We start from the raw sequence: 26,448 nt of genomic DNA on the forward strand, positions 1-26,448 counted from the left end.
TCGTATAAGGTCACAGCCGTGTTATGACGCGCCGCCGATACTGTTCGTACAGATCACAGACGCGTTATCACGCGACGCAATTTCGTTTCCGCGGTACCACGGACGTGTAAACACGCGGGCTTGTCTTTGTTCCGTCTGAGGACACCGCTTATTTCTATGTCGTTTCAGTTAGTTCTCGTTTAAGTGTGCGTGTGTTTAAGTGTGCGTTGTGTATGGTGCAAAATAAAATGTATCCGCAAAGAAACAAGATACTATTGTGAAAATTGTGATGTTGCGTTATGTGTAGTTCCATGTTTCGAATTATATCACACACAGAAACAATAAATGTAAAATATCCTGAAATCAATATTTTTATTTAACTATACCGTTCCCAGAATTAATAATTTTTCGAATAAAGCACTTAATCTAATAAAGAAAAACGCGAGATATGTCGTGTGTAGCATCGTACGAACGGCATAGCGTCGCGTATTTACACGTCCGTGGCACCGCGGAAGCGAAATTGCGTCGCGTGATAACGCGTCTGTGATCTGTACGAACAGTATCGGCGGCGCGTCATAACACGTCTGTGACCTTATACGAACGGTATCGACGTCGCGTGAGAACGAAGTGGTTAAAAGTAAGGACACCACAGTGGTTGGAACAGCCTGCGTATGTCACAATCTGAATTTATCAGTAGTGAGAAGCATAAATAGAAATGCATCCATATTTACAGCTGAATGTATCGCACTTATGGATGCTGTGGACGTTGCCCTTAATAACAAAGATCAACGTTTTATTATATTTTCTGATTCCTTAAGCCGTCTGACATCCCTTATATATCCCTCCACTAATATCAGCCTTAACTCTTACATACTCTCTATCAAGAATAAAATTTATGAACACCGCACAAAATATCCTGATTCCAACGAAATTCAATTTTACTGGTTACCGTCCCATCTGGGTAGTTATGGTAATGAAAATGCTGATGAATTAGCCAATATTGCCAGGAACAGTGCTGACCCAGATTGCTCTCTCAAAATAGCGTATACTGATTTAAGGGAGATCTCTAAATCACGTGCTTTCAATAACACCAATGAATATATAGTTACTGAAGACGATTCAAGGGCAGAAACTACTTTGAACATTTTCACGACGAAAGAAGGAAACCCTGGTACACGGGGAAAAATTGATCTCGAGAAATCATTGTGACCATTAACAGAATTAGATCTGGTCATTATAGTCTTAACTTCTCTCTAGCTAAAATCAATGTGGTAAATAACCCTGGCTGTTCATGTCGTCATGAGATACAGGATATTGATCACGTCTTATGGCAATGTCCTCTATATGACACGCACAGATTGAAATTTATAACCTGAGATTACAGGGTTGTTTTCTTCCCATGTCGTGCAATGTACTACTCCACAGACCTACAAACACTCTATGTAAGATTTTGTGCTCCTTCCTGAAAGATTGTGGATTATGTATATAATGTCACCATCACGTCCATTACCAATTAAGCGACTTCAACTGATATGTATCTATTGCGTTACCTTCACATTAGTATAAGGTTCTTATTGTAATATTATGTAATATTATGTAATATTATGTAATATTATGTAATACAGACTGCAGAATAACCTCTCATCGGAGGTTACAACTGTACAATTAAAAAAAAAAATGCCGTATTCTTTCTAGACTACAAGAATCGCTGTGGCGCGACGGTAGCGTGCCAAAGTTTCAGCCGAACGACCAGGGTTCAAATCTTGCCGACTAATGCATTTTTTTAATTATGTTTTATCATTGTCTATTTATATTATTAATTTCAATAAATTATTTTCAATTAATTCAATTTAAACAACATGTATTTATTTACTAACAACAGGATTATTTACTATTATTATATATTATTATTTATATATAAAATATATATGTTAAATTTTAAGAAGTCTTTATAAATATCCTGTGTTAATTTTCCGGATTTCGAACAAGTTACTGTTACGTTTGTGTGATGTGACATAAGTTCATCTACCTTTACTTGAGCGGTGACTACAACGCAAAACACAACTTTTGGGGCTCCAAAACAGTTACACCACGAGGCAGAATCTTGGAACAAGTAATACGCAAATTATCACTAAATGCGATTTCAACCGGTGAACCTACGTACTGGCCTGCTGCCCAGGAAAAAACCCCAGATCTACTCGATTTTGCCATTCTTAAAGAACTGTCAAAAAATAACTTCAAAATTCAATCCAGTCTAGATCTTACTTCCGACCACTCCTCTGTTCTACTTAATCTTTTATTTAAACCATCGCAATCAAGCACTTCATCACACCTTTCTAACAATACCACTAATTGGGACCAATTTAGAGAGTACCTAGAAGAACATATTAACTGCAACATACCCTTAAAATCACCTGAACAAATAGAGATTGCGGTAACAAACATCACCGATACAATACAGCAATCATGTTGGTTAGCTACTAAACCTGAAGTGAATAATAGGAAATTCCTCTCGTACCCTGAGCACATACTGCAAAGAATTAGAGAAAAACGCAAGATTAAAAGTATCTGACAAAGGCAAAAAACTCCAAACAACAAAAAGAGACTTAATGTTATCAACAAAGAAGTTAAACATCTAATTCAAACTCACTGCAATGAAGAATTTCATACATACATTACCAATCTATCACCCAACGAAGACACAAATTATTCACTCTAGAAAGCCACCAAGAGACTTAAAAGGCCAATAATTTCTGCTCCTGCTATTAAAAAAGACGATTCAACATGGGCTAAATCTCCAACTGAAAAGGCTACCGTTTTCGCTAAATATCTACAAAATATATTTAAACCAAATATTACTGACCCCACTTATGCTCTCATGGACCACAGTCTCCGTGTAGCAAATGAAACGGACCACATCAAAATTATACCCCCAACGTCTGTTAAAGAGGTAGCTAAGCTTATCTCTGTAACAAGCAATAACAAGTCACCTGGATTTGATCTAATAGGGGGCAAAATTCTTAAAGAGCTACCTCCAAAGGCAATTAGACTCCTCACTATTATCTTCAATGCAGTACTAAGAATCAAATTCTTTCCTATATCCTGGAAAATAGCCCAAGTTATTATGCTTCTTAAACCAAACAAAGACCTTCACCTGCCGTCATCATACAGGCCGATCTCACTCCTCCCCTCAATGTCTAAGCTACTAGAAAAAATAATCCTAACTAGGATGAAAGAAATAATTAGCGAAAAAAATCTTATACCTTCCCACCAATTTGGCTTCAGAAACAAATATGCTACTACAGAGCAAACACATAGAATGACCAATTCAATTACAGCAGCACTAGAGAAAAAGGAATACTGTACTGCTCTCTTCCTTGATGTCGAAAAAGCCTTTGATAAAGTCTGGCACAAAGGTCTTCTGGCCAAAATCCAAGAAGCATTCCCTTTACCCTACTATCAGCTCCTCAAATCTTATCTTGAAGATAGAGCGTTTTTCGTGAAGGTGCAGGAGTCATACTCGGAAGTCCACAGCATTGAAGCAGGAGTACCGCAGGGCAGTGTTTTAGGTCCTGTTTTGTACACGCTATTCACTGCAGATATCCCTACTACGCTAGAATCAATGATATTTACCTTCGCGGACGACACTGCTATTTTGGCCTCACACTCTGATCCCACAAAAGCTCACTCTATACTCAAGCAACACTCTCTAAAAATTGAGCAGTGGTTAAATAGATGGAAAATAAAAGTAAATTCTGACAAGTGCAAACACATCACGTTCACTCTAAGAAAAGGCAGTGTCCCACCTATCACCCTAAATGGAACCATTATTCCTCAAACTGAAACTGTAAAATACTTAGGCATGCATCTAGATGCAAAAATAACCTGGAAGCATCATATAAAAACCAAAATAGAGCAAATCCGTTTAAAAAGACGTACCATGTACTGGCTTACATGTAAAAATTCAAGATTAAATATGAACAATAAACTATTAATATATAAGTCTATAATTAAACCAATATGGACTTATGGCATAGAAATTTGGGGGACTGCTGCAAAAAGCCACATATCCAAACTTGAAGCACTACAATCCATTATCCTTAGAACCATTGTAAATGCACCGTGGTACGTGAGAAATGAGCAAATTCGCAAGGACCTCAAGGTCAATTCCGTGGAAGAGGAGATAAACCGACTATGCAACAGATACCAACTCAGACTGGAAAATCATCCAAACGAAGCAGCAAAGAAGCTCTATACAGAAAACCTGCCTAGAATACTACGCAGGAAGCATCCAACTGATCTTCTACACAAGGCTTAAAATTGTGTTCTCTAAAAAGATATTTTCTACTGGGAAAATATCAACGGGCTAAATTCACTTATCTTGTTAAAACAATCTACCGAATGTCCTCTGGGACAAATTGTAGAGTTTGAGGGAGTTAATAAAAAAAAAAAAAAACCTTTACTTGAACAAGTGCGGTCTTTTCTCCCTTTTATATTATCGTAATTTCGAACGTTGATTGATACTGACATCCTGTCATTATATACTTTAAATGGAATTGCTAGGTGATATATTTTACTACTTTCCGATAATTTTCGGCGGCCTGCTATGTTTTATCAAAATGAAATCGGTACTGTTCGGCGAAGTGCCGATTGCCTGGACCGTCCAGCGGTGGACGCGGAATGAGAGCACCGGAAAGAAGGAGGAAGTTCCGGAGGAAACGAACGGACTTCGCAAGACACAAAAGGTGCGCTGGATTAACGATAATTTATTAAACGACACAACTCTCAGTACATTGACGCTCGGACGAACACGGAGGACAACGACGATAACGGAAATCTTGCACGCGGCGCGTCGGAGAATCTTGACCGCGGAAGAGCGGAAATCTTGCACGCGAGACGAGACGATTCGCGACGCGGATGAAAGAAGATTATTGACAGAATACAGAGTATAAATTATATTAACTTTGATCGATAAGCGAGAAGAAAGCGGACGTTCGTATGTTCGTGAAAGAACGAGACTCGCGATTGAATTCGTGCGAGGCTGCTGCGAAAACGTAACTGAATCGGCGAGTATAGAGCGTGAACTAGACGCGAGTCCGCTGAGAGCGTACGGTAGTATGCACATACGAGAAATCGTTGTCTCCGTCGGAGCGATCGGTGGATCTTGAAGAAACGGGTAGTTTGAATTTTGGGGAAACAACAGGAGAGAGACGAACGAAGGACGGAGCAGGAGCGACACAAAGGAAGGACGAAACAGAAGCGATCGCATCGACGAAGACAACATATACGAGACAAGAACAATAACGGGCTATTTATAGATTGGTTTCAAACAGAAATTAGACCAACTCGTTACCGTTCGAATCTCGAACAGGTACTTATCATTATATTGAAATTTAATCGATTTAAATTGATAATATAAATATACAATGATAAAACATAATAAAATTTTTTAAAAATGCGTCAGTCGTCCGGATTTGAACACTGGAACATATTTATTATATTTGTATTTCTATCGATATCTGCATTCCTATGTAATAAATGATTTTTTGCTTTTCGATCAATGATATTATTTCTTAACTTAGACAATGATATTACTTCTTAACTTAAACCGGATTAGATCGCCCTTTGTATTAAACAATTTTTGGATATTATTCCGAAAGGCATCGGTAGCCGATCGAGATGAAACTTGGTGGGTATGTAAAACTCAACATTCTGAACAACTTTTTCCTATACATGTAACCGCGGCTCAGCCATAGTTTCCGAGATATTCGCGTAAAACTGCAGCTACTACTGCATTGAATTTTACCTATACGTGCACGTCTGAGGCGTGCGTATCGCATTTCTAGCGGAAAAAACATAAACAGATCATTGAGTCGACTCCGTCCCCTCAACGACCTAACCCCAACCAACTTGAATTATACCTCCGGCTGTACTTCCGAAAAGCACCGGGGAAACACAATACGCACGCCTCGGACGTGCACGTATAGGCAAAATTCAATGTAGTAGTAGCTGCAGTTTTCCACGAATATCTCCGAAACTACGGCTGAGCCGCGGTTACGTGTATAGGAAAAAGTTATTCAGAATGTTGAGTTTTACATACTCACCAAGTTTCATCTCGATCGGCCACAGGTGTCTTTTGGAAGGACAGCCCACCTGTTATCTAAACATTCTTTTAAAGTCCTTTTTTTACAGTCCTTCAGGAGATATTTCAATTTTCAAGATAAACGAAACGCCCCGTATTTTGGATTTCAAGTAATTGTAGACACTTGTATGATTCTGTTATACATACTACTTTGACAAAATTAGAAAATAAAAATTATGTGGCGTGTGTAATGCCGTACAAAGCAGTTTCAGATGAATGATAATGTGTTCAGGAACTGTTACAGAAATATGTAAGATCACCCTGACGATGAAGTATCGAATGCGGTTTATGACTCGAGCGACTGGAATCCACCTCTTTTGAGAGGTTTAGTGCACACTGCATGTTTAGCCACCCTTTAATTAGTTTTGGAGGCAGGTTTCTGGAAGTTGTGGATGCATTCGCTTGTACGGTCTGGCTTGCGACTCAATAGCGATTGTTAGCGTACCATAAAACTCCAGATGTGACACAGAACACGGGTAGGTGTGCTGGGCGCTACGTCACCAACGCACTAAAGGACTGAAATGTGGAAACACTTTTGTTTTTTCAATGATCGTCGCAAAAAATTGATGTTCCTTGAATATGGATGGTGCTATGATATACGATGGTACTGAGTTGTAAAAGAGTGTTAAACAGAGCTGCAATGCAGCTCATAAAAAATTAATAGAATGATGAAATAAAGAGTAAACTAGAATGTTTTCGAGTAAAATTATTTAAAAATAGTTCTAATGTGTTTTCAAAGTCATCTAGTAAAAATCTTATGGTGCTGAGGTGGAAAAAATATTTCTTTCATGAAAGAAAATTTTTTTTAATTAATAATAACAGTAGCTAAATATATGAAAAAATTTAAGATAATGTTGAGGACAATAGCTCATTGTTAAATTAATATTCAGGATGGTCGCTTTTAAACTTCGATATAAAATCTGGATTTTGCGAATTTTTCCGGATTTTCCATTTTTTACAACTAGAGTTTGCAATTACAAAATTGGAAAAAAATAAAATACGTATCATTACAATTAATATTATACTTAATTTATATTTATTAGAGATTTTGTACACAAGATTTACATGTTAGTTTACATGTTTCATGTAAAAAATAAAGTGTGTTCGGTTTTATGCTAAAAGACGGCCCGGTTCTGTGCCATGCTAAAAGACGGCCCGGTTCTGTTCCAGGAAAGGCGGCCCGGTTCTGTGCCACGCTAAGGCTGAGCAGATGTCAGCACTATATCGGGAACGCCGAAAACCCGGGCGTGAGCACTCTCCTATCCTCTCTGTTTCTACCTCATCGTGGAGTAATTTACAATATTCGGCAGCATACATATCGTACATACGTAAACCTGTACTATCGATCTGCATTATCGACCGTATTCTATCGCAACGTGCAGTATTTGCCGCGGAGAGACCGTGGCGCTAGTAAGCGGAACTGCAAAATTGTGCCTTTTTTCTAGACATTTTACGTCTTAAATAAGTAAGTAATCAATTAAAAATGTATACCACCGTGTTTGTACACGTCTTTGCTACGTCTATACAGCGCCTTTTTTCGATACGAACACTAAATCTCACGAAATTAAGAGAATCTCTCAGCGGCAGCCATCTTGTGACGTCATACTTGCTTCAGAATTCGAATTTTCTGCCGAATATTACAAATTACTCCACGATGAGGTAGAAATTCTGACGTAGATTGGACTTTTAGGAAACACAATTGACCACTTCTAAACTGCTCATTGGAATATTGAAGCGGCAATTTGTCTAGATTTTGACCCTTGCATACGTATATGGATTTCAAACCATGCCGGCCCCCTTAAAGGCCAATGCATACCTTTTTTCCGTGAGAAAATGCTTTTCGTATACCTCGGCTTCCCCCAGGTACTATCCCAGACTATGTGGGACTATCCCCCGGGGAGTGTCCCCGAAGTCTACCCACTAAAAACTCACGCTCACCTAAGTTAAAGGGAAGGTGCCTGGATCACACGAGTATTCAACAGGACACCTCCCAGCTATCATACTACCTGGGGGGAGTGGTTAGCCTCCCCCACTGCCTAGTCTCTAAGACCCTAGGCGGAGGGACCTGCTCGGTTTCCCTATCCCTGGAGCCTTCGAATTGGCCTTCCCGAGCCCCAACTCGGTCCACCCACAGCTCCCGGTGTTTTTGTGCCCTGTCCGGAGCGGTTGCCCCGAAGGAACCTGTCCCGGCCAAAGCAAGAAGACGCTGCCACCGGTAAGGAAGGGTCGTCGAAGGCGCAATCCGGCACCCCTCACCCTTCCCACCCCACCCCATTCAGCGTTAATAGAGGAGGGGCAAACCAACACCCTCCCACACCGAGACCTAACTCCGGGGGTGTTGATCCATCCCGGAGAGAGCTATGCTCCCACCCGGGGGCCGGGGTCAACTCACACCCGGAGCCTCCGAAGGCCAATGCATACCTCACAGGCCGGTAAGCCTAACGGGTTTTCCCCGTTTATACAAATTTTGGGGTCCAGGACAGCCACTTGAGAGGGTTCTGCTATCAGATCCCCAGGGGTTTCCAGGCCTATGCTAGAGCCTGTCAGGCTCCTGGCGTGGCGGTACAAAGGCAGAATGCACATTGTGTATTTATTTAACCCTGCAATAGTCGCGCCTACTGGACTCCGCGACTGACACTCCGCAGAATGAGCATTTCGACAACGAATAGCCTCTAGCACATCCAAATGATCACTGATTGTTTTGTTCGTCGGACTTCGGGGAACTCGGACGCAAACAGGAAGGTATTAGGTGGGCGTGCTGCTGTGCATAAAAACACGCGAATTGTAGACACAAATATTTGAATGTGGAGCGGGAGTCGGCACGCGACTACTGCAGGGTTAAAAAGCTATCAACCAGAACTTTTCAGAGTTCGTCATGGTAATAGATGGGGAATACGTTGTTAACAAATTTGAACGTTATAACAAACAAAATAACAATGTATTACTATGCTAACAAACCTATCCGCACCTCAGCTGCGCCGGTAGGCCCAATGTTTTGACGTCGATCGTCACACGCTACATAGTATGTGTGACCGCTGTAGCCAATATTTCGAATGCAGCCGAAAATGTGTGTGAAATATATATAGATACGTCACCGCAGTCTTGCCAGGGAACTTTCTTCTCAGCTTCGCATCGATACAAACTCACCACTTCGAAACCATACGAAATGGCGCCATGCCACCCCCTACAATCGCGTAGTAGTGGGCGATAACCCACAGCTTACGCCGAATATCGTGGAATTAATCACACGGGAATTTCTTGGTAAAAATAGTATCTATTGTTATGTTTTCCGAGTAGGAGGTGCGATATTATGATTTAGTATGAGGAGGTCTCTTCCAGCACGTGTTGATCATGTGTTTTACTTCGTGTTTTCGTCGGACGGTGGTCATAAAGTAATTAAAACTCGTCGTAGAAACTAATTTTTACGCTAGCCTTATTTATAGAGTTGACCAACATCTAACCTTGCCCGTCATAAAATTGATGGGCTTGGGCACACGGAACGGTACAACACCTTCTACCTGCATTATACACCTTATACCTAAGAAGGTAATTTTGCTTGTAAATAAAAAACACATGTTACTCATTGAAAACAAGTTGTTACAAATAATGGAAATTATATCATTTAATAGTATTAAACATATAATTTTATAAATTGATTCAAATGTTTTCTTTGAAATACTATCGAATTTTCTCTCCAACCTAATATATTTTTATAACAGTTCTAAGTACCCAATGTTTGCAATTTTTGAGGCTCCGCGAATTAAAAAACGGAATTTCAAAGAGGAAGAATCGTAGAATACGGCCATATTTTTAAAAATTTTTTACACTTGAACCGGTGGTAAAATTTGCAGAACAAATATGTTTCTAATATATTTTCACTAAGAAATTACATTTGCGTATAACATGATAAATTACACTGTCCAACAAAATAAAACTTTTTTCGAGTTTTGCAATCTCTGTTGGGTGATTCTTATACACTTTGTCATTCTAAAATCAAATCCGAAAGCAGAATTGCTCTATGACGCAACGTTTTCGAAAAATATTGGTTTTTGTAAAAATGCATGATTTTGATAAAAAATGACGTGTTACGCAAAAATTAAACACGCGAGAAAGTTCAAGTTTGAGACAAGAGATAGAGGTGACTCTCCTCTACATATCCTTATAGCCAATTATATTTTTATGTACTTCTTAATAGTTGTAAATGGTTGTTAAAGTTTGAAAATGTGCCGACGCGGGTACTTTGTATGCTCTATTTTTGTATTTATGTGAAAAATCCTTTATCTAGCAGTAATTTAATATACAGGAATGCCTTCTACAGACATTTCTGGTAAAGAAACCATTCACGAAAAGTATTTGGTTCCCTTAGTATACGAGAAGATTAAGAAAATACTCGTTGACAGCTTGTGCGCGACGCGTTCGCGCCAAACGGCCATTGCAGCCTTTTCACGACTCGCCAGGGCCGTCGCTATGCGTAGTCGACGTTGGTACCACTCAAATATGTCTTTGCTTCCTATGCTTAATTATATACATTTTTTTTGTCTTTTTGTTTGTTTCCGCCTTGCTTGAAACTTGTTCCTGGTATCCCGGTTTTCAATAATAAGTGTCCAACAGTAATCAGCAAGCATCGCACATAAGTCTTTTCCTTTGTAATGTTTTTCATTGGTAAAATATCTTGATGAAAGATTAATGCTGGAATTGTATTCCTTGTTTTGATTTTAAAATAATTTCGTCATAAATATGACAAAAACAGTCCGGCTGATTTATACACTTCCGCGACATTTTATCGATTTAATATGGAGCAATCTATGTCTTAATTATGTACTTAAATCAATACAAATAGTCCCATTTACATCGTGTTTGCACTTATTTTAATCGGAAGAATCTCGAACGTCGATTGGTATTGCAATTACAAAGATAAGACAACAATTACTGAAAATAAAATTTTCCAGTCACCGCATTGCTGCGGTCAATTTTCTTTATTAAGCATTTCGACAATGAAATGTGAATATAACTCGTATTTATATAATTTTGTGTAATGGTTGGCACCCAAAAAGACAAAAAAAAATGTATATAGTTAAGCATAGTAAGCAAAGACATACTTGAGTGGTACCAACGTCGACTACGCATAGCGATCGCCCTGGCGAGTCGTGAAAAGCCTGCAATGGCCGTCTGGCGCGAACGCGTCGCGCACAAGCTGTCAACGAGTATTTTCTAAATCTTCTCGTATACTAAGGGAACCAAATACTTTTCGTGAATGGTTTCTTCACCAGAAATGTCTGTAGAATGCATTCCTGTATAGTAAATTTCTGCTAGATAAAGGATTTTTCATATAAATACAAAAATAGAGCGTACAAAGTACCCGCGTCGGCACATTTTCAAACTTTGACAACCAATTACAACTATTAGGAAGTACATAAGAATATAATTGGCTATATGGATATGTAGAGAAGAGTCCCCTCTATCTCTTGTCTCAAACTTGAACTTTCTCCCGAGGAACTTCCGTATCGATTATCGATCGATTTCTGACAAATTTTGTGCGCGCCGGGAGTGGTTATAAATGAGTTTGCCACCATCTTCTAGATTTTCTGTGTTTATCCATCGCGGTTAACGAGTAGTGAATGTAAATATATGCTGCTGCAGCTTCCATAGTTTGCAAGAAATTTTGGAAATTACACAAATGCGATCCGTTCGTTGCGCTGGTCGCCGGAATTAATGTCGATTTTGCGTTTCGTTCGCTGTTCGACGCGCCGTTCGGCGCAATGTGTGAGACCAAAAGACTAATCCAATAACAAAACTTCTCTATTTTTCATTATTTTTTTATGGGACTTTCACCAACATATTCGTAGCATTTTTCTAATAAAAATGATGCCATATTTGATATAATTCCGATGATATTTACTTGTATAACGAACAACGAAAGTTACTTGTATTTACAATTATGTTAACACATTGAGCGCCGGCAGCATAAGAGACATTTAAGGGGGCCGGCATGATAGATTGTATCGCGTAGTAAATTTAGTATGTAAGTGTTGGCGACATGTGTAACATAGGAATTTTGACAAGCATAGGTTAGCTATAGGATGCGCGCGCAATTATATATTCAGTGGCTATAGGGACAAAGGGATCGTCCAAGCAGGTCTTTCCTTTTTTTTTGGCAGTTGTCGCCAGATACAGTCAGTTGATATTGCTGTTGATATTATAGATTATATATGTATGCTTACATTACACGTGTAGTTCTTTAAATATATTCTTATTATTCATTGAATCAGTGAGTTATACTATATATGTGCAAACGCGCATAAAAGATACACGGCATGACACATAGTAATCCCCAACACGACAGGCATTTGGCCTTGACTGTCACGGCAATCCTCGAACGGTCAGTAGGGAAAACTGATTGTGGAATGGTTAAAATTTTTTTGTGGAACTATGTCGCGTCTACGACATATCGGTAAAAAAGAATATATGAAATGCCGACTTGAGTAGTAGTGGAAAAGAGAAATGAAAATTGAGAGAGAAAGCTAGCGACTAGACATGGTTGCCACATATCATCTTCGCCTCACTGTTGCCATGTCATCAAACCCGTAAATTTACAAGCGTTTCGTGAAACTGATTTCTGCATGAGCCCGATTCAGCCGACCAACACATGCTAACACGTACATTGCCACGGGCGCATAGATATACGCAGGACTCGTTGTCACATTACCTTTGCAGTTTTTTGCTACTATCTCTGAAATGAAACTCGAACGGCAGTCACGTGTATGCAAAAGCTAAGGAAATCATTTGATTTATATTAAATTGAATCAGTTTATTCTTAACATTATAATAATTTTATATATATATATTAACAGGACTTCTTTTAAAAAGAAAATGAGCCGGAATTTACTTCCTGTCAGAAAGAAAATTATATTCAAAATTAAATTAAAGCAGCTTTTTTTATGCCACAAAGCGCATAAAAAATTAAACAAAATTTGTCATATTTTTTTACTTTAGATGTCAAATCTGAAGTCAAGAAACAAACAAATACAAATTTACAACTAAAGACTAAACGTAAAATAAACTTGAATAATATCATAAGTTATTTAAGTTTATAGCATTTTCCAAAGTTTTATATATGTTTACAATATATAAAACCGAGAAGTTAGCCGCGTCGTCTTAGTGACGACGATACAACGAAGACCATTCTGTCAAAATCAAAGAACTTTCGATAGAAATGAGATAGAGCTATGATATTTTTTAGAAGTTAAAATATTGCAAAAGAAGGGAAAAATAGAGAGACTATGGTACAAACATGTTTTAACTTTGAAAATAAACTTGGAATATTTAAACAAAATTGTGATTTATCTAATGCCATGCACGGTTAGATTTTTCTTGACATTCTGTACATGTTTTCTCGTAGATTTTATCACGCTGACATCAAATCCGATCACAAAATTTGTCTGTCACCTCAGGATTTTGGAAAAAATCGATTTATGCGAAAAGAAACTAATGACATCACAATTTTTCCGTTGAAATGAATTGATAACCCTCTGGTTACTCTGGTTCAGAGGCCAAAATGTGAATTTCGCGAGGCGTTCGAAACAAGCGTGGCGTCACGAGATGCTAAGGCGAGGCCACGATCTTCGGCCTGCTATATTTTATCAAAATAAAATCGGTACTTTGAAGTGAAATTGATATTATAAATATACAATGATAAAACATAATGAAATTAAAAAAAATACGTTAGTAGACAGGATTTGAACACTGGTCGTCCGATTGAAAACTTGGTACGCTGCCGTCAACCGAATCGGTGACCCGAAGGACGTGGCCTCTCCTTGTAAGTCAGAAGTGTACAGAAGTGTACGAGTTAAAGAGATAGACCACGAGACCACGTGGGATCACTAGTCTAACCACTAGAATCCCTAGTCCAAATCCCTACAATAATAAAGTACAGATTCTTATTAAATTTGCAATTCTTTATTGTGAAAATAATATTATACATCTTTCTAACACTGCAGGGGATACTTTGATAGATCAGTATAGGAAAGGTATTTTTCTAGGTTCCACAGTAAACAAAACACATTTCATTCATAAAGACTTATACTACAAACCAATAATTATTTATTATAATCGTTTGCAATCAAAAAGAACAGTGAAAGCAGTAAAAGTATATATGCATTACAGTTTCTATTACGGTTATAAAGATATGACTGTTTCTGGTCAGTAAAATAAAACAACAAGACATAAAAATGACAAATAATATAACAATTGATTGCTCCACTGCTACACTAAATTTTCAGACCTCACTACTATTACATGGGTGCATTAAAAATTCTAATAAATATAGACAGTTATTGCTTGTACGTTATATTAATTAATAAATACAAAGTAAAGAAGACAAGTAGTGATCACATTATAAAATATATTTCTTTATTTAATATCGTCACAGATATTAAGTATAAAGAAAATGTACCTATCGTATCATTTGATGCTTTTTCTATTAGTTTTCAAAGATGTAGTAAAATAGATATGATTTCATTCAGACTATATTACGATATGACATTTTGATTATAGTTACATCATTACTTCTACTTCTACTTTCTGTTTTTTCAGAAATCAGAAAGAATGATACAGTTGTTTACTGCTTATCTTCTTTAAGTCAATTAAATGCATTTGCTGATTAATCCAACAAATTTCATAGATTATATTAGTACCGTTAACAGATCTATTTTCCAGTAATTTGTGTTACTCGTATTATTGCTCATTTAAGACACTGTTACATGGTAGTCATTAACAACGTCACATTATCAGTGTAAAGAATACTCCATCATATTGGTACATTCATGCTTCTGATACTTCTTGAAAATGTTCGAATTTGTATAATTCAACACATACATATATAGATATATTAGAATAATAATACAAATTTCAAATAAGCAAACAATTTCTATGCTTCGCTTCATATTTCATTCTTTAAAACAAGGAAATGAGATATAATCAATAGTAATATTGAAATAAAAGAAAGATCTTGTTTCAATCATTCACAATTATTTGGAGAACAAATGTTTATTTGAAAATTAATGGAATGTGTACTTATTTGAATTAAATGTAAACCGTACATAAACTGTCAAGTTGTCGAAGCGAAGCATGTTATGTTGTATTACAATAATGTTTACTTAGAGTGTCAATTTTTTGTACACAGAATTTAACATTATACGTAACTCCTCTTTGAAGTTAACAAGAAAGACAGCGCATTGATGCTTTTACATTCAACACTATTCATTAAATACATTTTTTTTCAATTTTCTTTTACATTTTGTTGGTCCACTTTATAAAATATAAATATACGTCCGTTTATCATGATTATAAATACCATAACTATATAATAATAAAATATTAATCAACATCATGTTTTCACATATGTATAATGTATAATTATATCATGCACCTGTAATACTTCATAAACAAGCATATTATTTGTCTATAGTTTCGATTCGTACATGGGGTTAATTATTAGTGTCACAATGGATCAATCTTTCAACCATAAAATTTTTCATTTATAAAATAAACAATCCAACTTTCCTACATTCTGCATGTCTCAGATCAATTACATTACATAAAATAAAAGGACACACTCAGTGGAAGCTGAAATTGGTAGACTCTTTGTACTACTTTATATTAGTACATTATTTGTAACACTGTATTTGTTATGGAAGGTCTGGTATACGATTTCTTTCCAACCAATCTGTGTAACATGTATTGATTCGTATTAGTAATTTTTGGACCATTAGCATATTACAGTTTTTTCGTTGCGCGAGTGGATACAATGGCACTAATACTGATCCCGTTAATCATTGCCATTATATCATTCAAAATACTTGATTACCAACCATATACTTTACTCGTATTTCAAATACATGTGAAAGATTCAGTTCTCCGTAACAAACAAATGTGTAGAAGATTTCGAGACCAAACTTTCTAATATATGTTATTAATAAAACACAGAAATAGATAATTCACATTGATTTGTACAAAAATTCATATGACAAGATTTACATTATATTATATTCCGCTTGGTATATGAATGTATTCAAGTTGTTCAACTGGGTAAAAAATTTGACGTCTTATCAATGTATATTAATATCCATCCTTAACAGGATCTAGTCCTAATTTTTTTGTAACACGTGCGAAAATCATAACTTCTTAATACGTGAATGTAGATTGGCAATTGATGTTCAAGATTCGATAATAATCCCCTGTTGAAAAAGGTATACAAAGGATTCTTAATCATTATATTAATTCTTAATGATAATTTCAGTGGCCACAAAGTTATTTCATAAAATATTCTTAAATTGTATAATTCTATGTACAATTTCATAAAATAATATTAATTTAATATATAGATTTTTATATTATAATATTGCATGACGTATTACAATATATTATTTAATTACTTATATTATTTAAATATTTCATTCAATTATTAATGATGTGTATTCATACATCAGATATGAGAGAATAAATTCCATATTACAGATAATGAATGTTGGCACAGACAGTGGCTGGGTTAAGGCATTTTAGGGTGTTTAATTCTTCACAGTACCCTCCAACGTAACTATCTTATCACACCCTCTTTCCTTCCCAGAGTCCTCCATTGTGTTATTTAGTTTTATTTCTACATATAATACCTCAGATGACTGTGTGACTCTCACTTTCAATATTGAATCTATTCTTAAAGTAGCATACGCTGTTTCAGTGAGCATTGGAGTGTAATAGTTGGATTTGGTGAGACTCTCACAGCGGTTTTGTAAAATTTGCTGGGAACATTCCCTTTTCATTTGTACCTTCCTTGATACCCATTAGCCAACCTTGCTCCTAAAATAACAAAATTTTTCGTTTTATCTCAAAGTATTATCATTGATACTATCATTACTAAAGATGTAATTACAATTCTATGTACAGGGTGTATAAAAATTACTTTGAACTTGATTTTCAAGGTCAAGGTTAATTTTGTGGTGCATTTTTTTAACAGATCACCGATTCAGAGGTATAGAATCACGCTATGGTGCTCGTGACATATAATTTTTATACACCCTGTACATACATATGTATACGGTATTATACTATTACTATGTATTAATAATAATATAGTAAAAGTAATGCAAATAAAGTTTATATTTTCTATTGTCTTAAATAATTTTGTAAATTTTTAAAAAATACTAGTTTTGTATATAGTATAAATAATAGTTTTGTATAGTTTAAATAACTATTTTTTTCATTTGTTTTATATTTCTTTATCAATGTAAATTTAATATTACATTAACTGTGAACAATGTATATTATTTATAATTGATTATAATAGTGTTTAAGAAAATAAAAATGAATATAAATTCATACAGATATTATGCACAATGAGCCAAAGGACCTAGCAGGATAAGAATGGTCCAGCGGCCCAGGCAACGATTTTTATCGGTATTGTGTGGAAAACAATGGTTTTAGGTTGAAAGATAATCCCCCAAAGTTTTAAGTAGCTAACCCTTCATTTAAGGATAATATGAGGGTAAATACCCTTAACTGTATCATTTTTTGTCTCGGTTGTTAATTAAGATATTCAGATGAAACAAAAACGAAAATATTCGAACTTACCTCCTTCATATCATATATTTTTTCCCAATGCGTTCAAATTATTAAGGGTAGAAAAAAATTATTTAATTTTTTAGGGGTGGGGCTTGCAAGCAACCCTTCGAGTGACCACTTCCAAAAAATTCAAGAACAATGTTCTGTTACCTATTTAATATATACAAAAGTTCCATGATCTTCAGATTGGTGGAACATAGTTAAATATTGAAAAACAAATGAAATTATGCCATTATAATAGTATAATGTACAGTGCAGTGTTTCTTACGACTCTAATTACATATATAAGACGGGTAAAGATTAGTGTTAAAGCATGTCATTGTAAATAAGATTTTTAAATCTTTCTCAGTCATTTCCGGAAAATCCATTACAGCGTTGTCTGTCATTCATATAAATGGTTTTCTACGACGACTTAATTTTTGTGCTTCTACTAATTCCTGAAGCGTGTTTGTTTTTATCTGTTGCTTCTTCATATAATCAATAATTAAATCTATTTCTGGATCGGTATCTAATCTTTTACCAAATTCTTGTATATGTATAACATTACCACATATAACACTATATACTACTTATGTAATATTATGTACCTATCAATTAACGCAGGCAGTATGCTATCTAGCGGATTTAATGAGGGATGACAATATTTGAAATATTGAATATTTAAAGGAAACTAACAATATTATGTGGGTGAAAGTTCATTCGAGGCATATTAATCACAAAAGTTATCAATGTTACATTGAATATGTTGCACATTCGATTAGTTATACCGCTATTACACGATATACATGCGACTGTGCTAATGGTAACAGGACAGTAGGTTGCTGTTCTCATGTCGCTACAATTATTTACTATTTATCTCATGGGCGATTTAAATCGAAAATTGTAAAACCATCGGAGATATTAACCAAAATATTTTATGTAACACATACTGTACCAGTAATTGAGGAAAATAGTGACGAAGATTGAATAAATCTATATTTTGATTCTTGAAATTCTCTTTTACACCTACATAACGTCTATTTATAAATTCGGGAAGATAAGAATAGAATATAGTACGATGCGTCGCGTTTAAAAAGTAATTGATCAAGGAGGGACTTAATCTCCTGATAAGAATTATTAATTAGAGTCGTAAGAAACACTGCACTATACATTATAATTTCATTTATTTTTCAATATTTAACTATGTTCCATCAATCTGAAGATCTTGGAACTTTTGTATATATTAAATAGGTAACAGAACATTGTTCTTGAATTTTTTGGAAGTGGTCACTCGAAGGGTTGCTTGCAAGCCCCACCCCTAAAAAATTAAATAATTTTTTTCTACCCTTAATAATTTGATCACAATTGTGAAAAAAATATATGATATGAAGGAGGTAAGTTCGAATATTTTCGTTTTTGTTCCATCTGAATATTTTAATTAACAACCGAGACAAAAAATGATACAGTTAAGGGTATTTACCCTCATGTTATCCTTAAATGAAGGGTTAGCTACTTAAAACTTTAGGGGATTATCTTTCAACCTAACACCATTGTTTTCCACACAATACCTATAAATCTCGTTGCCTGGGCCGCTGGACCATTCTTATCCTGCTAGGCCCTTTGTACAAAATGGTACCGAAGCTGTATAATAATGACAAACTTTAATCAGATTTATTTTCATGACACTAACTTTTTTGTACTAATTGGGAATTATTTAAATCAAATACTTATTAAGATACATGCTCAAAAAATGCCCTGCTTATTTTGAAGAACAATTAATTTCTTAGTAATCAAAATTATTTGCAGTTTTCTTATTCATTAATTCATATCTGATTAATTGATCGTGCAATTTAAATATAATTTCTATTGTAGTGACAATATATTTTTTATAAATTTTTGAAACCATGAAAATTTTCTTTTTCTTATTATCCTTATTGGCTGGAGACTTGTTGCTGTTAAAACATTGCTGAATAGCATTCAAGATTGCGGAGTTAAGAAAGTATAGTTACAAAGATAGGAAAACCTCAAATACACAAAATATAAGATTTTAAGAATTTAGTCTTTCTGCAATTAAAGAAAATAAACGTGTTCAATTCTAATAGGTTAAACTGTCTATAATTATCATTATATATAAATACAAACCTGTTCTTCTGGATCGTCATACTCTACCACACGAATAATATCACCGACATCAAATGACAGTTCATCTGCATCATCACGTCTATACTTGTAAGTAGCCTTCACTCTATACAAAACGCCTGGCGGTAAGTTGTCAGTCGTTGCCCCTACAGAGAAATTGGTACCATTTTCATATTCCACCTCTAAAATAATTGAATCCGCCTTATTAGTCATGGACCTGTGATATAATTTCACTTGAACCCTGACTTTCATTGATTACATTCAAAGTTGACTACCAAAACTTCTTTTGTAATAGTGAGGTATGTCAGAAAGTCAGAATTATTGTATTTCTTATCCATTGTTTCAACATGACCATGCATAAATGCGGCAGGCAGCACTCTCACATTTTAACCAGATATACATGTATATATTATCACCCAAAATTATTTCATCATTTGCAATATTTACATTTTAATGAAAAAACAAAAAAGAGTAAAAGTTAATGTAGGTGATTGATTTATGAATAATCATTCTTTCATAATTTCAATTACTTTATATATACAAGTTAACTTGACATATGTAAAATCTCAAACATCTATTTACTAAATACACAAAGTTCAACCAAGAAATGATTAAATATCTTTGTGTGATAATATAATATAACAACCAAAAATTGCACTTAAAAAATGGTTTATATTTAAATATTTGAAAATTAGACAAACTCATCATTTTCAATATCAGAAGATATATAACCATATGAAATACATATCCGTTGTTTGACGACTATATCCGTCATGGAGAAATGGCAGTATTTTGTATCATGACGACTACACCTCAGACAAGGTACAGGATAGACCTATCATCCAATGCATTTTTGTGGCCCTCTTTTTTGGGGTCACGTAACCCTATTGCCATTTTCGTGTCACATCCTGTATTACCAGCTGGAACTAAAATCTGCTGACAGCGTCCTCAGTTATAGGCAATAAAATTAAAAATAGCTGTATACATATAGCCACTGCAGTCTCGCGAATACAATAAAATATTGTTTTCTAAAATGCTTCAACGATTTCAAATACTAATTTTGAATATGATTAGTTAAACTTTATGTTGGCTATAAATAATAAATGAATGAAACTGTACGTACAATAAAGAATATGCTTATCAGCAAAATTCGAAATGTTGTAAACAGCCAAATATTAATATTTACTTTATAAATGTAATGTATACGCGAATAAATTCATTGTTTAGAACTGTATTGTTATTGTTATAGGATAACATAATTTTGTTCCTATTATTGATTAACTACGTTGCTTTGAACAATAAGAAAAGAAATAAACAAGAGTATCGTTATATAAATCATATGTGCATTATATAGCAAGTAATATTTATGAAAATTTTCATGAACATTACAAAACAAATGTTTTAATAACTAGTAAGTTATAGTGTGTTACTAGTTGTTAAGAACTACAAAGCCAAGCTTTGATCGTAACTTGGTTATATATAAATAACCTCAAATCAGTAGATATTTTTAATTTGAACACCAATTATTACTAAAATAATAATTGTTGTTGAAAATTGAAGTACCTATTTAGCGCTATTTTTATCTTGAAATTGATTCATTTAAACTGTTGTTGGCTTCTTTGAACCTTCTGCTATCAAATACAATTTTCAAAAGGACGGAAAAATATTCAAAAGATTGTCAACAAAAATTTTAATGACAATTGTTATGCGAGGTTTTCATATTCGTTACAAGTTGCGACATATCTGTTATTATCGATAATTATTATCGATATTGTTATTATCGATAAACAATTGCTTCAAAACTGATAACAATAATGGCAAAAGATCAACTAAATCTGAACTCCTGTATGCTTTTACGATATAACGATAAGTGAGATCAGCAATAAACAGAATTTTGTACAGATTTATTGTTTAGAATTAATAAATTCTTACATAACTTATGAAAATATATGGAAAAAAGAACTAATAATTAGTAAATAATAAACTAATGAAAACTAATAAAAAGACACGCTGCAACTTGTAATGAATATGGAACCTCGCATAACAACTGCCATTAAAATTTTTGTTGACAATCTTTTGAATATTTTTCCGTCCTTTTGAAAATTGTATTTGATAGCAGAAGGTTGAAAGAAGCCAACAACAGTTTATATGAATCAATTTCAAGATAAAAATAGCGTTAAATAGGTATATCAATTTTCAAAAACAATTATTATTTTGTTTACTATCAATAAATAAAAGTTTATTTATATAAATTGAAAAAGCATTTATTCAGCTTTAAAATGTGTATAGAAACAGAAAGCATTGTATTTAAAGAGGGATGAAATATTCAGGTTGAATTAATCATGTAATGGCTCGTTTCGTTTACTTTTCCAGAATTGCGACTGTAACTTGGAAAATAGTCGAAATACCCGCTGAGCATTACACGACAGTAACAGTAAATTGGCAACTATGCGACGAATATTCTCGGATGTGATTTGGCAACTACGCCTTCGATACTTATAATTCAATATAATTCCTAAACTCACCACCCTAAATCGTAGAGGGCATACCAAAACCTCTGATTTTTTGAACAGTCGATATTTCAGAACATGAAACATGAAGTCCCGTAAGATGATAGGTCTATCCTTATACCTCGTCTGTGACTATATCCGTCATCGCTTGATTCTCGCGACAAACATAGCTGCGCGCTCTGAAAAGAGATCGCTACAGCTGACTGGTTAAAATGTTATGGATGATACTAGAATTTGATTCATGGAAATTTTCAATTAAATTTTTCCGATATATATATATATATATATATATATATATATATATATATATATATATATATATAGTAAGTTATAAAGGCGATAGGTCATGTACAGGGTATATAAAAAGTAAAAGTAAAAGTCAATGGATATACAGGGGTAAATCCGGTGAACATTTGTAAAAGAAACTTGCCGCAAAATTTTTTACAACAAAAAAAAATGGTTGTTAAAGTTCTTTTTACATCAACACCTTCTACTCATCGAGAACACAAGAAGTTTGAAAGAAATAATACATAATGCCACAAACAAATAGTGAACAAATAGTATTGAGATATAAGCTGTTACAGTTCTTTCAAATTTGATTGTGTGGAGTTATACGTATAGACTAAAGCCTATTACATACTACTACAGTCTACCTGACCGTATCACTGACATTCGTCGCTAGGACCGTACCAAGTCATCGTCTCCCTGTTGTCTCTCTCCATCGTCGCCCATTCAGATAATTTTGATAGTTGCAAAGTATGAAAGAAAACCTTATATCCACTATTATACATAAGAATGCTAATCTTACATTACAAAATACTAATATAAAGTAAATTTACAAAGACTATAGCCGGGTTTCGGGGTCAAATTTACCCCCGGCCCAATGTTAATCGAGCTTGAACCATTCTATAGCCTACCAAAAAAGAAACCTCTCTGCCAAGTTTCAGCCCGATACCTTATCTGTAAGGGTAGTTATAGAGGAAAAGCAAGAAACCAGTTTTTGACCCATTTTCCCTATTTAATAACACTGTCCAACAAAATCAAACTTCTTTCGAGTCTTGCAATACCTGTTGGGTGATTCTTATACACTTTGTCATCCTAAAACCAAATCTGAAAGCAGAATTGCTCCATCACGCAACGTTTTCGAAAAATTTTGGTTTTTGTAAAAATGCACGATTTTGATACAAAATGACGTGTTACGCAAAAACTAAACACGCGAGAAAGTTCGAGTCAAGAGATAGAGGGGACTCTCCTCAACATACTCATATAATCAATTATATTTTTATGTACTTCCTAATAGTTGTAAATGGTTGTTAAAGTTTGAAAATGTGCCGACACGGGTACTTTGTATGCTCTATTTTTCTATTTATGTGAACAATCCTTTATCTAGCAGGAATTTACTATACAGGAATGCATTCTACAGACATTTCTGGTAAAGAAACCATTCACGAAAAGTATTTGGTTCCCTTAATATACGAGAAGGTTCAGAAAATATTAATTGACAGCGTGTGCGCGACGCGTTCGCGCCAGACGGCCATTGCAGCCTTTTCTCGACTCGCCAGGGCCGTCGCTATGCGTAGTCGACGTTGGTACCACTCAAGTATGTCTTTGCTTACTATGCTTAATTACATACATTTTTTTGTCTTTTTGGGTGCCAATCATTACAAAAGATTATAAAAATACGAGTTATATTCACATTTCATTGCGGAAATGCTTAATAACATCAGAAATAGGTAAGTTTTTGTATTAAATTTTCTTTATAAATATAAAGAAAATATATATATATATATATATATTTCTATATTATATATATATATATATATTTATTATTATTATTATATATATTCTATATATATATTTCTATATATTTCTTTATTTTCTTTCTTTTCTTCATATAAAAATTGAAGAGACACTACTACAGATTTAATTTAGCAATGAGATATTGTTGTAAGTATTATATTCAATTTTTTTTTTTTCAAATTGCTGAGTTTGGTACGTCATAGTTGAAAAAAAAAATAAAAGTCACATTTTTCGGCGTTTTTCCCCTAAAAAACTAAGTTATACTTATCTCTTCTGAATCTTAAAACTACATAATAATGTAACATTAAACTTTCCTACGGACAGAGAAACATCGTCCAGACTTTGAAACTTGCGCAGTACAGAAAAACGAAAATTATATTGTGTGCTGTCCCTGCCTGACAAGTATCCCTAGTAGCGTAAAATATTGTATACACATTCACATGATATTAAAATGAGATTCAATCTGTTTTTAATATTCAAATATACATACATACAATATTTATAAAATGAATATTTATTTCACTTTAGAAATAGAATATTTTTTCTTAATATATAGATTGTATTTATTTTACATTATGAAACAAATATTTTTTTTTTAATCCTGAATCAAGAATAAAACAACTTTTAAATAATTATTTAAAACTGTAACGCGACGAGGAAACAATAAAGCGTCAAGACCCCTCGTCACCCCCCCCCCCCCGATGTAACAGAAGAATTGCGCCGAGGCAGCGCGGCCGGCGGTTCAAGGGAACCGCGGGATCTGGAACCTTCTAGACCCCTAGTAACGCGTTATTGATAAAGATAGCAACGAGTCCATATAAATATCGGTAGATTACCGCGGAGCAAGCACTCTTGCTGCACCTGTAGGAGAGGACGAGGTAAGACCACGGCCGCCTACAGGATGGGAGAGTACGAAGCAATGCTATCGAACGCCCAGCAGCAGAGCTGCACCTGTGGGAGAGGACGAGTAAGACCACGGCCGCCCACAGGATGGGAGAGTACGAAGCAATGCTATCGGACGCCCAGCAGCCCAGGAGAGGACAGGGGTTGCACCTGGACGCCTCTCTGGATCCATGGGAGAGGACGGCCATGAAGGCGGGCCGCCCGCCGAGAGGAAAGAACAGGGTAGCTTCCTGGCCGCCTGAGAGTAGGGACGCCTGGTTCCTCTGTACGTTTCGGAGAGGACAGCCATGAAGGCCGGCCGCCGATCGGACATGAGAAAACAGGCGAAACCGCGTCGTCGTCGTATTCCCAGAGGGAGAGTACGGTTGAAATAAACCGGACGCGCCCGATGGTGGTATCGCGTATTATATAAAAACTTTTCCTAAATTAATCGTTGCTAGCTTTGTCTCTCACTCTCTTGAAAGAATCTATTTTATAACAAAACCTATCACCTCATCCTTTGTACTAACGAGCTTGGAAAAATATATCCTATGTCTCCAGATATTCCGACTCCTGTCATTCCGCAACCACCGCAATCCTTTACGTTACAAAACATTATATGTATATATTATATTATGTTTTTCACAATAAAATGTTTTTGTTTATTTAGCAAATGTATTGTATGTGTTTCTATTGCTTACATACGATTGAAGTACTTAAGAAAATATTTATATCTCTTTATCGTTAATATACTAATTGTTGCGAGGAAAAGACTTTACCGCGCGGAAGTGGAGAGGAAAATACACTTGCTTATACCTTGTTTTATGTTAACAATGTATATTCTATAAGTAGTTATTATGGTTATTAACAGTGGTACTTTTATGTTAATGTATACAAGATATAAAGGTTCTATTCTTTTCTGAAGCGTGAGGATACTACGCACGACTAACTACGACGACTACAGACTAAAGTATTACGACTCGCGTACCGACTACGTCGGCTCGGTTCGGCAACGCTCGGGTTGCTTCGGCATCCCTCTCCATGCATGCACGCAGAGATTACTTTCTTTACACTAATAATATGCTTCATTAAAAAAATGTAATTTGACTTTTACCTAAAAATTTTTTTAATAGTAGTTTATCTCTTCTAATTAGATCATTTGATATGATTTGAGTCTTTACTAGAATAAAAAGTAATGAACGTAGCAATGCAGGTTCGCATGGCTTAGCGAGGATGCACATCATCAAGAAAATCGTAAGTACTGAGTTCGAATTCTGTCAACTGCATACAAATTTCTCAATTGTAATAGTAAGGTCCGTTCGAAGAAAAAGTGGAATATTCCCTCAAGCAATGCATAGAAAAGTATATATGTATATGGATGGTTTCTAATTTTTGTTGAAT

At 35.1% G+C, this 26,448-nt stretch overlaps 1 protein-coding gene and 2 long non-coding RNA genes across 6 annotated transcripts in view; 1 reads left to right on the forward strand and 2 right to left on the reverse strand.

The window, feature by feature from the left end:
• Window positions 1-11,525, reverse strand: part of LOC143356656 (uncharacterized) — a 388,872-nt gene extending 377,347 nt beyond the window's left edge. Inside the window, exon 1 of the long non-coding RNA XR_013082717.1 lies at window positions 10,249-11,525. This is a non-coding gene — a long non-coding RNA (uncharacterized LOC143356656). The remainder of the gene's footprint in view (window positions 1-10,248) is intronic.
• LOC143356654 (uncharacterized) overlaps window positions 1-26,448 on the forward strand; it is a 707,545-nt gene that overhangs the window by 56,562 nt on the left and 624,535 nt on the right. The gene's annotated exons all lie outside the window — the stretch shown is intronic.
• Window positions 14,194-26,448, reverse strand: part of Amph (amphiphysin) — a 271,285-nt gene continuing 259,030 nt past the window's right edge. For 2 of the 4 annotated variants that reach the window (XM_076792505.1, XM_076792503.1), the window contains 2 exons: window positions 19,859-20,037; window positions 14,194-16,975 (listed from right to left, as the gene is read on the reverse strand). In XM_076792505.1, the coding sequence (XP_076648620.1) occupies window positions 16,895-16,975; window positions 19,859-20,037 (260 nt within the window). In that variant the 3' untranslated portion in view covers window positions 14,194-16,894. The remainder of the gene's footprint in view (window positions 16,976-19,858; window positions 20,038-26,448) is intronic. The other 2 variants (XM_076792506.1, XM_076792504.1) reach the window with 1 other exon arrangement.

This window comes from Halictus rubicundus, chromosome 8, assembly GCF_050948215.1.
Source record: "Halictus rubicundus isolate RS-2024b chromosome 8, iyHalRubi1_principal, whole genome shotgun sequence".
In the NCBI taxonomy this organism is placed as follows: domain Eukaryota; kingdom Metazoa; phylum Arthropoda; class Insecta; order Hymenoptera; family Halictidae; genus Halictus; species Halictus rubicundus.